This window comes from Bombus pyrosoma, linkage group LG4, assembly GCF_014825855.1.
Source record: "Bombus pyrosoma isolate SC7728 linkage group LG4, ASM1482585v1, whole genome shotgun sequence".
Classification (NCBI taxonomy): Eukaryota; Metazoa; Arthropoda; class Insecta; order Hymenoptera; family Apidae; genus Bombus; species Bombus pyrosoma.
This window is the reverse complement of record NC_057773.1, coordinates 9,927,494-9,942,958: the sequence shown is the minus strand read 5'-3', so window position 1 is coordinate 9,942,958 and position 15,465 is coordinate 9,927,494. Positions and strand designations below refer to the sequence as shown.

The following is a 15,465-nucleotide window of genomic DNA, read 5'->3' as shown; positions in this document are numbered from 1 at the left end:
GACAGCAAATAGTATTGACATCAGATATTATTTCACAAAAGTGACAAATTTTCATTTAACAGAGTTATAAATTTTAAGATTTTTGCACAGCGGTGTATACGTAACATATCATAGCTTAACACGCGTCATTTGCAATAGACATATGTCAGATCGTCAACGATGAATAGTGGTCAGACAATTGAAAGACGTATACGAAGAAGTCAGTGACCCCGATCGTTTATACGCGACCCCAGATGTCGAGTGAGAAAGCGGTGTTAATGCAATTACACAAATTCGAAGATTTTAGTTTCGCGTGATCGTAATACGATTTCCGATACAGAAAAGGGGGTGGACGGGAGCGCAAACATCGGTTTTCAATAGAAATACCGTTTCCAATGGTGAATTCAAGCGAGCAGATAGAAGAGTGAGCGGAGAGAAGGCCGAAAAATAAAACGGCAAGAAAGGGATTCAATTAGATCCTTAATGGAGCTTGTATACGAGACACTTGCAGCCACTTGCGGTTGCTGGACCGAGTTACGACTTGCAATGACCTGACCAGGATTCCTCTGAGCCCCCATCGCTCCTTTCCTCTCTATCCTACCTTCCGACACCCGCCCGTTGCCTCTTTCTCTTACCAAACTTTGGGCATCTCTCCAAGATACCGCAGAAATCGCATACCATGTTAGAAATTCAGGGCGGTTTGAACTTGGCTCGATGCACCACTAGCTGAATTCCGCTGCACAAGCACGTGAGATTGGCTAACTCCGAGGGAGCGATCCGGAATTCGCGTGCACGCTTTTCCTCCAGAATTTTTCGATCCGAGGAACTCGATCGGTGAACGAAGCTGTGGAGTCGTGCGAACCGGAAGGCGTGTTATCGATTACCACGTGAGAAGAAACGCGTAAAGCTGCGTGTCTCGCCTTTTACCGCTTGTCTTACGATATCGAATCAACCAGGTGACAAAGTGCAGAAGATCCGGTACCAACAAGGACCATATTCGAGTTGAATATTGCGATTAATTTCAAATTATGTACGATATTGGCGTGAATGAATCTTACGTTATACGGTTATGTAATGAAAATGTTTGAAGAGCGACTGTTAAGTTTGATGAATGTAGCCATAAAAGAAATCATAAAGTAAGGATTAACGTTTATGGTTGTAATTACGGTAAGTGCGAATATAGCGATGAAAAGCAAAGCAAATGGAAAGAAACGACTGACTTTTCGATCTGAGCCAATGTCTGCAGGATGCAGCTTATATATTCGTTTCAACGCACTGAATAATGAGAGCTGCGTTAGCACGCGAGTATCGGAAGAGGTTTGTACACGTAACCTAGTGGCAGATTTACGTAAAACATTAATGATTTCAAAATTGCAAATATCATACCTATACATATGCATAATACAGTATGTAAAAACGCAGTGATGTATTTGTATATTAGCATATTCGAAAACGTTACAAAAACAGAGAACTTTGTAATGCCGGAAATTTACATTTTCAAATATCGAAACATTAACATTAAGTCGGAGCTTATGGTATTCGTAAAGATTGTAAGATACTTTATTTTACACTTACCTGCTTTGTATTTTTTATTTCTCTTCAGTGACAAACGCACAAAACATAGGTAACAAAAATATTAAATGACGCGAAGTAAAAATTCACTTTCATGCGAAATACCGTAAGAAAGGGATTTGAATCGTGACACGACATCGAAGAACGTACATTCGATGCAATTGGCGAAAATAAATTTTATAATAATAACAACGTACATAATAACATGTCGTAATATTTCATTCAGGCGCAAAATTATTTGATACGTTATGATAAACATGATTTATCAGATGTATAGATGTATAGATTGGAAACACCTGCAAATCTACGCTTCCATTCGTGTATTCCCCCTTTGCAAATTGACGCGCATATTTCTATTATTCAAACAAATTGTTCTTATCAGAATTACATACCGAAAACATTATTCTTTCTATTATCTAATCATGTATTAGCTATGTACACGGTGATTTTAGCAATACACATATAAGAAGATTAATTCAGATCCATATCTTTCAGATAGATAAGAACAAAAATATTTGAAAACATAACCGGGATCGTTTAAAGAGTATTCAATTTTGTAATTTATCCCGCTAAATGAATTTAATTGGCTCGACAATTTGTATGCAACGAACACCCGCGCATAGCGCCATCTATCGGTTACCGCAGGAATCAGTTTGAACAGCCATTAAACAAATAGTTTAAACAATCGTTAATACATTGGTCAACATGCAAAATATGTTCGAATAATAAAATAAATTCGTATTATGGAAACGCAAAGTTAAATAGATTATCGACGTGCGTTTAATTACCAATGTAAAAAATACGGAAATTTGATAATTACGTTAATGTAAAGATCTTGATATAAATGTTAATAATTCCGTATTATTTTCATAAAATTAATTGAATTAAATACTTATGGATTGGTTGATAAAGAAGGTTCCTTTAACTGACATGTTGCAGAGAATTGCAATTTAAGCACCGAGACTAAGTACCTAATTGCTCTTAATTAGACTAAATTGAAGGTTACCAGGGGACAAGTAAACGTGAACCAGCCCGTGGCATCGTCTTCCTCTCAACCAATCGTGAGACTCGTTTTTACCGACAACTACCAATCATAAGGCAAAACTTATCGGCGCTACGAGCGCCAATTCGATGTCCCAGATTAAACTGACTATAATGGTTTTGTTTTTCTTGCCCTAATATTTCATATGTAAATTTCATTAAAAAACCGCATAGCTACGTATCAAACGTTTTTTAAATTCGCAACGAACCTCTTGCATACCTCATAAGTTCGAGCCTTCGAACATTTCATACATGCGACGATACCATCGTTGATCGATCAATTTCGTTGCAATGTTGCAATGAAAATAAAAATAGTGAACAAAATATTGAAAGAACGAAAGGATGCAAAGAACATTTTATAAAAGTACTTACCTCGGACGTAGGGACGAAGGCACTAGGTCCATCGAAAGCCGGCACCGGTACTGGAAGTCCTCTATCCTGCAATAAATATTTCAATTATTCGAAATTTCATTAAAGACGCCTAAACTTGCTGTAAATCAAAAATGTTCCTCGAATGCCCGGCTAGCTCAGTCGGTAGAGCATGAGACTCTTAATCTCAGGGTCGTGGGTTCGAGCCCCACGTTGGGCGAAAGTTTTTTTTCTGTTTTCGCATTCAAAAAGTAAAAAGATATTTAACCACGATACGCTTTAATTGCATTTTACGGAAAATATATTAAACAATATATTCTTAGAAAAAGAAAAAAAATTATCGTACATCTTGGAATTCGACTGAAGAGTACGTTTCACGTCGCTAAACTTTGTTTTATGATCTGCATGTATTTTATATGAGTCATACGGAACTATCGATCAGGCTTTACACAGTAGGCTCGCTATATCGATTGTAAAAAGGACTTCCAAAAAGCCGTGACTACAAATAGCATAGCCGACTGACACATGTTTAGCCCCATGCAACGAGCAAGTCAAAATGGCTGACATATTTTTAGGCCACGTTTCGACGCTGTTCCATAAATAGACAGTTAAAATAACTCCATTAACGCAACGTATCAGTTCTTGCCGATTCGCGGTCCAAGGATTATAACATTGGCAAAGTTTGCGCGAAAGCGAACATACATACTATTTTCGACGTTCGAGAAAATAAAAATAACCCTTTCTCAAAATGAAGTGACCATACCGGACGTTTATTTACGAGAGACTCTAAGAAACGTAATACATAGTGTTCCACATACACCGTTTCTAAACGATTATAGCGAGACGGTCGGATGAGTGCTCATAAAACGAATGACTCATCGTTTAGTTTGGAGAAAGAAAAAATATCCTAAGTCCAACTTATCCTAAATAAGTTTCCATCTTTAATTTCATCTCGGCTTTATTTAACCTCATCGTTTCGAAAGTTCGTAAGCTTGGCGAAATTATTATCGCTATACAGAATACCGATCGTACTCGATTACTAGGGGCTACGTGATTAAAGATTTAATATACGCTCACCTTAACCATCTCCAGGATCTCGGCGCATTTGATCCTAACATTCTGGAAGGGGCAGTTCACGCTGAGCCTCAATATTACCGGTAGATGTAGCGTCACCAGGCTCAAGTACTTATTCGCCTGAGCTTGCCTCGGACCATCCAAAGCATTTCCCAGATTAAGCATCCTGCCAACGTCCCCGGGAGTGACGTCGGGACTCTCCAGCACCCTGCCGCTCTTCGAAGAGACATCTTCGTCCTGTGAGAGCGGTCTTTTGATCTGACCCGCGCTAAACTTCCGTTCTTCGTTCTTACGCAAGTACTCCTGCGGTAATTCTGCACGCGTGCAACGATGTCGGCCTTCGTCCAAAGATTCGTCTGCGTAAATTTCGAAATTCTTCAGCTTCGTATCCTCCGTACGATTATCGTCTTGTCTGTGATAGATTTCATTGGCGTTCTCGTTCTCGAAACCATCCAGGGTATTGAAAACTACTCCGTCGCGGTTCCTGATCGTCATCTCCGTCTCGTCGAAAGAGACGTCGTCCACGCTGTCATAACACCGGCGATCGCGCGGCAGAATGTCACCCTTCGGGCGGAAGTTCAAATTCCTGCGGTCGAAATTCGCGCCCAAATTCTCGTCGAATTTCGGGCTCTTCCCGTAAATCCTGATGTCGGAATCCAACTCGTCATCCTCCAATTGCTTTTGTTTCGCGCCTTTCACCTTCACGTAGTTCTTCGTTCTTGGTCTATCCTCTAGACTCACCTCGTTCAACCTCTCGTTCGACGACGAGCCAAGGTATTTTCTCTCGCTCTCGCTGCTCGATCCGAATCGGGTCTCTGAATTATCCTTAAACCTTAGAAATCTGTCGTACGGCTCGATCTTGAAACCCTTCCCCTCGTCGGACGACGTCGAATGCCCGGACCTGTAACTCTCCACGTCACCCCCGTATCTTCTCCTCTCGTTCGGCGTACCGTAGCCCGTTTCGTTCCCAAGTCGGCCGTCGACGCAATCGAACGAGCCCGATGGATATCTCTCGGAGCATTCGAGGCTGTTGTCCTCCAGGAAAGCGGGATTCTCCGTGACGCTCTGAGGGAAGAAACCCTCCGTCCTGAAGGAATCTTGAAGCAGCGGCTGCTGCAGAGAGGGCTGGACATTCTGCGGAGCCGATTTGGTCGGGGAGCGCTCGATGTTCATGTCGTATCTTCGCGTGAAAGGTTATGAAGTTTCTATTAGCGCGCCACGAAGCTTAGATACAGCGGAGAAAAATTCGCGCGGAAGTGAATGGGTGAGCCTCGGGTGACTCGTGAGTTTTCTCTGGCCGTTTAATGAATCCTGACTCGTTATATTATATTGGATAATAAATCTTTCTTACCATGTAGACGTTCGAAACTTATGAACACGCTATGTACTATAATATTATCGTTTGATTTCTATTTTCCTAGAGCTGCCTCGAGTATAAGATTCTATTTAAAAGAACTGAATTATATTATATGTAATTCACACACTGTTTTATTACAGGATCTAAAATTTATGGACGACGTTATATCGTTCTATTCGATACGACGATATATTATTACTGTATATCACACGGAACACACGTACGTAGAAATCAGAGATATTCTGAATATCGACACGCAAAGTTTTATCGAGGCATATCGGTGCAAAATACATATGTATATATGTAACATGCGGGCTCACCTTCCATCTTGGCTCTTGAACTTTCCCCCTACGTTCTCCGGATCCTCCATCTCACCGGTGTCGTCCCAGTGATTTGGACTACCAACCCCTCCAAGCCATCCCTCGACCGTATTCCTAGCCGCCGCCAGGGCGATGTTTCTGGCAGTTTCATCTCTCGCACACAAAGGCGCTAAAAATCTGCTAACGATCTCGACCTCGTCGTCCTTTGTGGAGGTGCCGCTTCCCGAAGAACTGTTCGGATCTCTGTACATCTCGTCTTACTTTCTTTCGTCGATTCTACTCCTATATGTGTGTGTGTATATATATATATATATATATTTGTATATATATGTACTTCCCTCTGTCTACTCGAATTCTCTCGCTTTATACGCGGCTGTCGACGCACGTATCTCAGGCTATACCACGTATGCACGATATAGGTAAAAGTACGTTCGCCTTGATCCCGACGACAAATCAAAAGCGTTCGATATTTAATTTAATCTAATCTAATCTGCTTATGATACAAGCGTGAACCCGTCTAGCTTCCCTCAGATCACCGCCGTGTCCTTGTTCACTCTCGATATTATCCTCTTGTTACGAGCTTTCACGATAAAGACTGTGTAATAAAGCTGAAAACAAGAAAACTCGTTTTGTAACGAGCTTTGAAACGAGATTCGCATAAGTTCGCCACACGAGCTCGTCGTTTGGAGTCACTGTCTGACTGTTCCGTCCGAATTTCTTTTGCCTTGGTTACCAATCCGATCGATCCGTTTACGGTTAATCGATTATCAACCGTATTCCAGTTCTTTCGTAGAACCGACTACGGTTGAACAAAGGAAACGAAGAAACAAGGAAAAAAGAAAAAAAGGGAAAAGAGTGGAAAGAAGTCGATGGAGAGACTCACTGTACTATCCTCGGGTAATTACGGTCGTTTCGTCGCGTTTCGCTGTGAGAATCGGCCGTAAAACTCGTTTCTCGAGGATTTTACTAGCGGTGCACCTCGGGAGTCGTTCCAGGGCGATAGAAAGTAGGCGGTGTCGACTGTCGAGCGATCGTGTGGCGATCTAGCACGATTGAGGTTCGTTTCCAGGGAGAAGAAAGAAAAAGAAAGCCGGGTGATCCCAGCGAGCGCACCTTCGAAAGGAAACGATCGATCGGGCGCCTTGTTTTTGAGGAACCAAAACTTCCCAATTCGTTCCCAATCTTTTTTCTCCCTCGTTTTTCTCGTTCCACACGTGTGTCGCGGTTAGCTGAACGGCAACGGTTTTACATTGTTCTTTACATCGTTGCAAACGATCTCTAACCGTTGAAACGTCTTCGAATTTCCAATTGCAATGGACTGTCCTCGATTCCACCTCTGTTCACCGACGTAGTGACACTAATCCATTGGACGTCTGAAAAAAGATCAACGAAAATTACGTTACATTAACATAGTCTCTGCTGCACCAATTACGTAATTCGTTCTTCAAGTCGCGTAGATCACGAGTGGCATAACTTGCTATTACATCGCGGATGTTCGTACTTTTAGGAAAAATTTCAACGCGCAAATATGCATAGAAGGCTCATAACGTGTAAATCGTTCAAACTACTCGTTATAACACTTAGAGCGCAAATTACCTTTATTTAATCGACCAATAAATCAATAAATTTTTATTTATGTTGCAATTTTTTAATCGTGTTTAGAATAACATAAATTGGCAAATAAAACGCAGCGTAATTATTGCAAAGAAAAACGTTAATGTACAAAATATCGCGATAATTAACGTAATTTAATTTCCTCTCACAAGCAAATGATCAAACAACTCGGAAAAAAGATCATGGATCACGGATGAGCCACGAAACGCAGAACGTGTTAATGGATATTTAAATAGGAACGGCAAAGAAGTTGAACAAAATGCAAATGAATCGGAACAACGAAAGCTTCCCGTTCCACTATTGATTTGACGGTGGCCGCTTATTGAATTTCAATTTACCCGGCAGCTTAATCGTCATCGATCGACTTAATATCCATCGGAGGCAAAGGTAACGCGCTCGCAACGTAACCGAAAGCTAATAGAGAAGCACTTCTCCTCGCGGCCGCGGAGCTGCGAGTAGATTATCGTCGATCGAATCATTACGCAACGAACAATTGAAAGCCGGTAACCCTACCGAGAAGTACTAAACTTCAACCGCGTAATCAGCGTCGCATTGTATCGGTTAATTCCCGCTCGAATCGTTTGTTACTGTTTAGATCTCGATGTTACTCGTTCGTCGTAGCTCTCGTTTCAACGCTACGAATCGATCGTCATTTACACGCCGATTTGCATCGTCGTTGTAAATGTCGATGGAACATCGCTGTTGTAAACGTCGATCGATTCAACCATTCTGATCGTGACTTCGCCAACGTAAAAATTTCATGAGGCAAAACAGTTTCATAGACCTGCACGACTCAGCTTGGAAATACTCGGAACAAACACTGCTATCGAACCATTTACGCAATTAGTCGATGTCAGGCTGCGCCAGTCTTCTCATTGATTGATCGACCCCCGCGAGAGAAGGTCTAGGTCAAGGCTACCGGGGTCAGGAAATAAGAGAGGTCGCGTGAACGCTGCAACTTATCGAGAAGGGGAGAGAACGAGCCCACTGGTGTCGTGGAGAGGATAAAAAGGGGTGCATTCGCTGTTCTCGACGGAAGAAAGTCGACGTCGATTTCACCGCATTACAGCTGTGATTGGAACATGTCAATGTACAGTAGCCCGATATCGAAAAAACACTGATCCAACAATAAAACCTGTTCTCCTACCGTGTAGTAATCACCTGTCGGCTAATTTCTTTAATATCTAATAAAGATAATAGTTTGAACACACCCCTGGTAATCGGGAACGTGTATATTACTGCATATGGTATATAATGTCAGGATGGATTGAAAATCCCAATAATTACGGGTCTTCATTACAAAGACTTAAATAAAATACGTCGTGAAAAAGTAGCAAAGTAAGACGAAATGATTATAGCGTAAGGTCGAGGTATAGCTGTGGCTTGTTGTTAATCGATATACGGCGAATGAATAACAAATAAGTGAAAAAACAAAAGCAAAGAGGAGCGAAAAGATCAATCGCAACATCTTAAGGATAACATAACGAAACAAGAAAAGATAGTATTTAAAAATTCGCGAGTTACACGGCAAATTACACAGCGCGACTTAAATATCCTTCCTCGAATAACTTTACCTCTACCCTAAACATGTGTTCAGGCACGATGCAACAATATAGTAGTAGTTTCTAAGCAGATAAGATGCGTTCCACTTTGTACAAAGCGGAATTGCGTAAATCGCCGGGTTCTAGTCGCGGCATTAGTCGAGTAATAAAAAGCTCCCACAGCAAAGAATTCGATCCCACGCACCGAAACGCGCCAGTAACGCGCGTTTTCCTATTGCGTAAAATGCGGAGAACGCCTGTGGCGGATCATTTCCCGGTACACGACTCGGTAATTCTGTCCCGCTGAAGTTCCCCCGCACAATGCCCATTTTTTCCCTTTTTTTTTCACTTCCTGGTCCCCTCCTTTCCGAGATCCACTCGAAAGCCTTTTCCCCCGGACCATCGATCGTTGGTACTCGATACGCCAAACAACGGCCGCGTTCATCGTTTTCGATTTTTAATATGCGCGCGTCCTTTCTCGATTCTCGGTAGGCCGATGCCATTTCGAGAGATCGTTCGCGGGACAAAATTCGTGAACAGAATTACGTAACGAAAAATAGATTATAATACGACTATAATTTAAAAACCAAATGTAAAAACAGTTTTCATGGCATGTGATCGACGGACGTCATACTTACCGAATTTTCAATAAACTTTCTTGCAAAAGATAAGAAATATGACTTATCGCGTTCTTCCCGTGTAATCTCCGGGCATTTTATATCATTTTACATTTAACGAGTAAAAATCCGGCTGCAGCTCGACGTTCTTACGAAAGGAAGACGAAGATCGATAATCAGGATATAAGAGAGTAAGAAGGAGTATAGTCACGCACGCACAATGTATCCACGGCATAACGGCGAGGTTTATCGGGCATGGAAACGAAAGAAGCAAGGAAAGAGAGAGAGAGAAAAGGAAAGCACGGAAGAAAGGGCAGAAAACAGCGTTTCAGCATTTCTTCGCGGCGATCTCCAGAACGATCTAAATATTTATAATTCCCCAAAGCCTAACTCTACCCCGTTCGCACCGCTATGAATTATTAATGTCGTGCCGTGCTACCGTATGCCGGTGCACGTTGCTATGCATTTCTGATACGTGTACTTTGTCTTCGAGATATAAGGATGGTCAGGGCCTCGCGGATATAAGGGGCGATAAAATGATCGTCTCACGTGCCAGCGGCCATTAGAATTTAATGAAATCAGGATAAATCAAAACGATCGGTTTCGCCACGGGACTCACGATTGAAATACATGCACCGTTTTGTCTACCGACACCTGAGAGTTATTCGTGATGTAAGAGCTGAGTGCCGATGTCCAATTACCTCTTCGTTTTATTTCCGAAATGTTTTCATACGAAGAATCCAGGATAATATTTTTTATTAACCATGCTTATTATCATCTTCGTCGCATGTAATTATCATGCACCGTAAAGAATTATCGCGGATCACTGTGGCGGCTCGTTAAGACGCTCGCTTGATGCATCGTGACGCAACGAAGAAAATGCAATTTCTCTGATCGCATATTTATAAACTGCCGCCCGGTATCACAGGTTTCGACATTCGATCGCGTTCCACTCGACCGTCCGTTTTAACCAGCACATCGCAGCTACGTATGTATCTGGCCTTCGATAATGCGATAAACAAAATTCACGGATAATTCGCCTGCATTAAAACAGATTGAAAAAGAAAAAGAGGAAGGAGAAGAAAAAGAGATGGGATTTTGAGCAAATTATGGATCGCGTGATCCACCTTGACGCGTTCGACGATCCTCGACACCGAAATGTATCGTGCAGTTGGATCGGACAGCAGGGGCCCTCGTCGGATTGTGGGAAAACATTATACATCGGTGGTCGCGGCGTTTCACGTGGAATATTCCTCGAACCAGGCCTCGTTGTTCAGGTAAATAAGTTACAGCGTAATGGGTTTCTCGTATTAACGAGACCCGTCTCGAAACCAATAAGCGAACCAGCACACGGCGGCTGTATCCTGTCGATGTGCTATCTAATTTCCTTGTTACGTAATTCTATGTGGATTCTGGATAGAATCGTAGCATGTAGTAGCCTGAACACGGTCAAAGCAGCAGGGAGAGTCCTTTCCAGTGGTAATTTCTTGCGGTATAACAAACATGTATCCAACCGAGAGAAGCTGAAGCCGATTAACCGATGCGTCGCTAAATTTACGACAACCAAGCCGGTTTACGGCCGCTTTTGAAACCGAGATTAGAAGAAATCGTTATTATATATATAGATATATGTATCATATGTATTATAGAAGTGGAACTGTGTTTCTAAAATCGCTCGATACACGTATTGCCAATTCAGAGCCCGAAGCAGAGTTCACCTGTGGATACCTGAACGAAACTAATCACAATGTGTCCGACGGATCGATCCAGCCGATAATGGTTCACGACAAAAAGCTTGCTAAATGCGAGGCGTTGTTACGCTCGCTCGCCATCGTGCTTAACGCAAATTGCAAAACTGCCGAGTCGGCGTTACGACCTTGCGACACGCGAGACACCCGCGATAACACCCGGTTACCAACGCTAAACCGAGAATCACACTCCCGTCGAGCCCCTTTCCTCACCAAATTAATCACTCTCGTTTCGATGATTCATAAATACACCATTAATCAGACGGCCTGAATGATCGTTATCGGATAATTCGATTACTGTGATGGAATTGATAAAATTGTAGATTAATATAAACGAATGTTGTCGTCCTTTGTGGATGACAATTGCGAGATAAAGTTTGATAGTTTCTTTTGCGATAAACATAATAGCCGTATTAAAACATAGCTACGATTTAATTTAATTAAACGAATTAAGTTTCATATAACTTAATTACGATACTTAAACTTTAATTAACCAGTAGGCGATCTACGAGGTGTTGCAAACGACGTTGTTGATTGAACACGTTGGGTCAAACGAACCTTCCATCTTACCAGATTGCGCAATACAAATAAGTCTTTCTGAACATCACGAAACAACACCGCGGTTCGAATCGATCGAAATGTTCGTTCACAGACGCCGTACAACATACCAACCATGCAACACTTATGTTAATCAACGCGCATCGCGGATCGTTCAAGATAACACGAAACGTTGTACAGTTGTTGCAATATAACATAAAACTTGCTTACTACACCATTTGAAAATAACATGGCTGAAATTACACGAAGATCAGGTATCGAGTAATTTCTATCAGTGGCTATAATGTTTCTCATTCGCGTTGTATCGTTGCTACATGCAACACAAGATTCTCATAATGAAGAGTCGATAAGAAACCTCGCAGCAGGATTCCTAATAATTTGCCTAACGATTTCACCCAACGTTTTCCTTTGCTAGATGCTTTCCACTATCGACGATCAGAGAAACTCGATAATTCATTGCTATTTCGATTACTCTCTGAGATTTTCACGAGAACGTAATGCTTGTACGATTTGATGGATTTAACGTTAAGAATCGTATTTAATATTCGGGCTATCAGACTCGTAATTTATCGTAAAAATTTTATAAATATACATACAGGGGTTCAGAATCATGCGGTATGTTTGTTACGGTATATGGCTTAGCTCGAATCATATATTTTTCCATACACCATGCATTTGAATTCCTTTGATGCAAGTTTTATACTTTTAGTGTTGAACCTCTCGCGAATAATTAAAACGTCGACTTTCACTTTGATCTTTTTGGTACAAGTTCTATACTCTAGAAACTGCTAGCTCCGATGTTAAGCTTATCGTAAATTAAAACACTAACTTTCCTTTTGATCTTTTCGATACGAGTTTCATACTTCAATAATCGATAGCTCTATTATTAATGTTACTATTAAAATAGTTGCAATAAAGTATGGCAAATTAAAACGCCAAACTCCATTTTGATTTCTTTCGTACAAGTTTCATAGTTTTTATCAGCCGTAGTATTCAATGCCTTGTAAATTAAATACTAATGTTCCTGTGCGTAGCACACAGATATGGCAAACGAGGCAACGCGAACGAGACTCGAAATAATGTCCTTAATATAACCACCTATTCCCACTTTTCATTAACCTAAAATTACATCCGCGTCGCGATGCTGAACGTACGATATTCTTGCACGCGATACTTGTTGAACGTTATTCCCAAATCAGAGGGGGAGGTAAATTGAATTTTATGGATTTAACGCCATGTGGATGACCATGGGTGTTTCGAGCGTGTTCGTAGCAAATGCAACTGAAGTATACATATACCGAGTGTCGGTCGCACGGCACCGGCATAACAAGTAAGAGAAACGGGACCTAAAATAATGTACTTAATATCGCTGCCTTCCATTTCCCGGCTATACGCCCTCCATTCGGAACAGAACAGATGTACGGGATACTAATGGGCCGCGTACCATTGTAACGTATGCTTTCCAAGCTATGTATGCAACACTTGTTGAACATTAGTCTCATTCTGCTTGAGAATTTTGTAGACTCGACGTCGTTGATCCTCTTAAGTACGCCAGAAATGTCGCATTGAATCTTTAAACTTTCGCGAAAGGGACAAAAATACTTCAAAACTTCTAATCGATATTTATACCTCGACAATGACGGAACTCCCACGCTGCTGTTCCAATTAATCGTGTCACAATCGATGCATTAAAGTTTATATTAATAAACGATTTAATTATAATATATAATTATGATTTAAATATAATAATGATTCCCATTATAAACGAGCTTGCAAATTAACAAGGAAAGATGTCCAGGATCAGAAGTCTAATGAAAATCTCCAAGATGTCGAGATCTAATTTACAGTCTCTAACTTTTCACAAAACGAATTAGAATATTCGGAAAATTTACGGACTTCGTTTCCTTCGCCGTACAGGGTATACAACCTAGGTTAGCCGAAGGTTACATCGTTAGATAAAGTATTTTGACTAAGTTTGCTCTCTCTCTCTCTCTCTCTATCCGGAAGGCAAGGCCAGATCTCGTCTAGCGTTCGAAACATCGAGTAATCCGTGCAACGACATTGCTCCGTAACAATATGACATGCCGTGCTCCATTCCTTGCGTGCAACACTTGTTGAACGCTTCTCCTTTGAGTCGGCGGACGAAATTTCACGGATCGAACACGCCACTGACCGGTCTAACGTCGAGTCTGCATAACAGCTAGCGAGATAGGTAATAGTATAATACGCGGCGAGAGGGACGAGGCGGAAACAAGGCTACTTCGCTCGAGATAGTCACGTAGAAGGAGGCGGAATACGACCCTGATTGCCAAGGAGAAATCTGCAGCGTGATCTCGCACGAGCTACAACCGTGGAATAACGTGTGTCTTCGTTTCATGCCGCACGCTAGAAGAAGAAAAGGAGAACGACGAGACTCGAGTTCGAATATAAAAGTTGTTACATATTAAGAACGATCTTGATACATCCTTATCGTTGGATATATTCGTCGTTACCAAACAGCCGAAAGGAGCCGCCATTCGTTTGCTTAATCCACTCGTTCGCAATAAAGAGATCGCCTGAGCAACGAGAATAGGATATTCCTTAAGTAGCAGTCGCTTTACACGACCAGCCTCTGCGTTATCATAGAACTAACGCTGTGGCAGATAAACCTGAGAAAATATTTGCTTACGAAACTAACGAACCCTTTGTCGAAATGAGCGTAGCTAAGAGAACATGGTTACGCCATTGTTGTCCCAAGGAAAGATTACTATACCGATCCGTTCTTTGTGCAAGGTTGTAGCTAGTTAACGAAGTCAGCCAGCTAACGCTGCGACAATGTGGGTTACAGATTAAAAAAGGAATATAAAAAACAGGAAGAAACCTTGCTGCTGGTAATGCTGATGGTCTACGCGTATTCAAAAGGAGTGCCGAAACGTTTAAACCCGGCTAATATGATTTTACACGGCTCGGAACACGAGCAAAGTTTCGAAGGAATAAAAGAAGGCGTTAAGTGGAACGCTTGCACGATCAGCAAGAATATACTGCGGATCTCGATAAACACGCTGCACGTTCCAATAAAAACGAAACCATTCGAAACGAAATTACAGGCATCTGGCCGTGGCCATTGATGGACGGGCAAATGGATTCGAAATAAATTCACCGATCCAACGCGGGCTACGTCATTTAATTATAGATAATTATTCGTGACAGCGGTACTGACGCGTCTCGACCAGCCTGGTTATATAACATTCGTAAATCGTGCCAGAACTGGCCGCGATCTTACAACTCGCGAACGTCACTGACCAGTAAGTGGGCGAATAGAGTCATAACACGTACGGTCGAGCTGGCGAACGTGCACGGGGACGAAGGTTTAGTCACGCATTCGACCGGGCTATCGGATCCGTATGGAATCCTTGCCTCGCACACAGGAACACCTGGCCGTAAGCGTCACGGTTAATTTGCACTTTCTATGAATTTTAATCAGCCTGTGAGCAGAGAAGGATCCGGAGACAATGGCACGTAGGGACCGGCTACGATTATCGACCGTATGGGTTCGATCGTGTATCTCGTCAGACGCCGCGGCCCCAAGGAACAATCCCAAACCACAAACCCAATGAACAGTCCTTATATTCCTTATACGCAAAAAATTCAAAGTCCTCTTTGGTTTACGGATTACGACCACAAGGTTACATTTTC

At 41.9% G+C, this 15,465-nt stretch overlaps 1 protein-coding gene and 1 non-coding gene across 4 annotated transcripts in view; one reads left to right on the top strand and one right to left on the bottom strand.

Annotated features, from left to right (window-relative positions):
- The window catches only part of LOC122566727 (sestrin-1), a 148,807-nt gene that overhangs the window by 120,280 nt on the left and 13,062 nt on the right, over positions 1–15,465 (bottom strand). For all 3 annotated transcript variants that reach the window (XM_043724394.1, XM_043724395.1, XM_043724396.1), the window contains exons 2-5: positions 6,826–7,085; positions 5,713–6,320; positions 4,039–5,215; positions 2,965–3,030 (exon numbers count right to left, since the gene is read on the bottom strand). In XM_043724394.1, the coding sequence (XP_043580329.1) occupies positions 2,965–3,030; positions 4,039–5,215; positions 5,713–5,963 (1,494 nt within the window). In that variant the 5' untranslated portion in view covers positions 5,964–6,320; positions 6,826–7,085. The remainder of the gene's footprint in view (positions 1–2,964; positions 3,031–4,038; positions 5,216–5,712; positions 6,321–6,825; positions 7,086–15,465) is intronic.
- Trnak-cuu lies at positions 3,109–3,181 on the top strand. The gene has a single exon. It is a non-coding gene; the product is annotated as a tRNA-Lys (tRNA).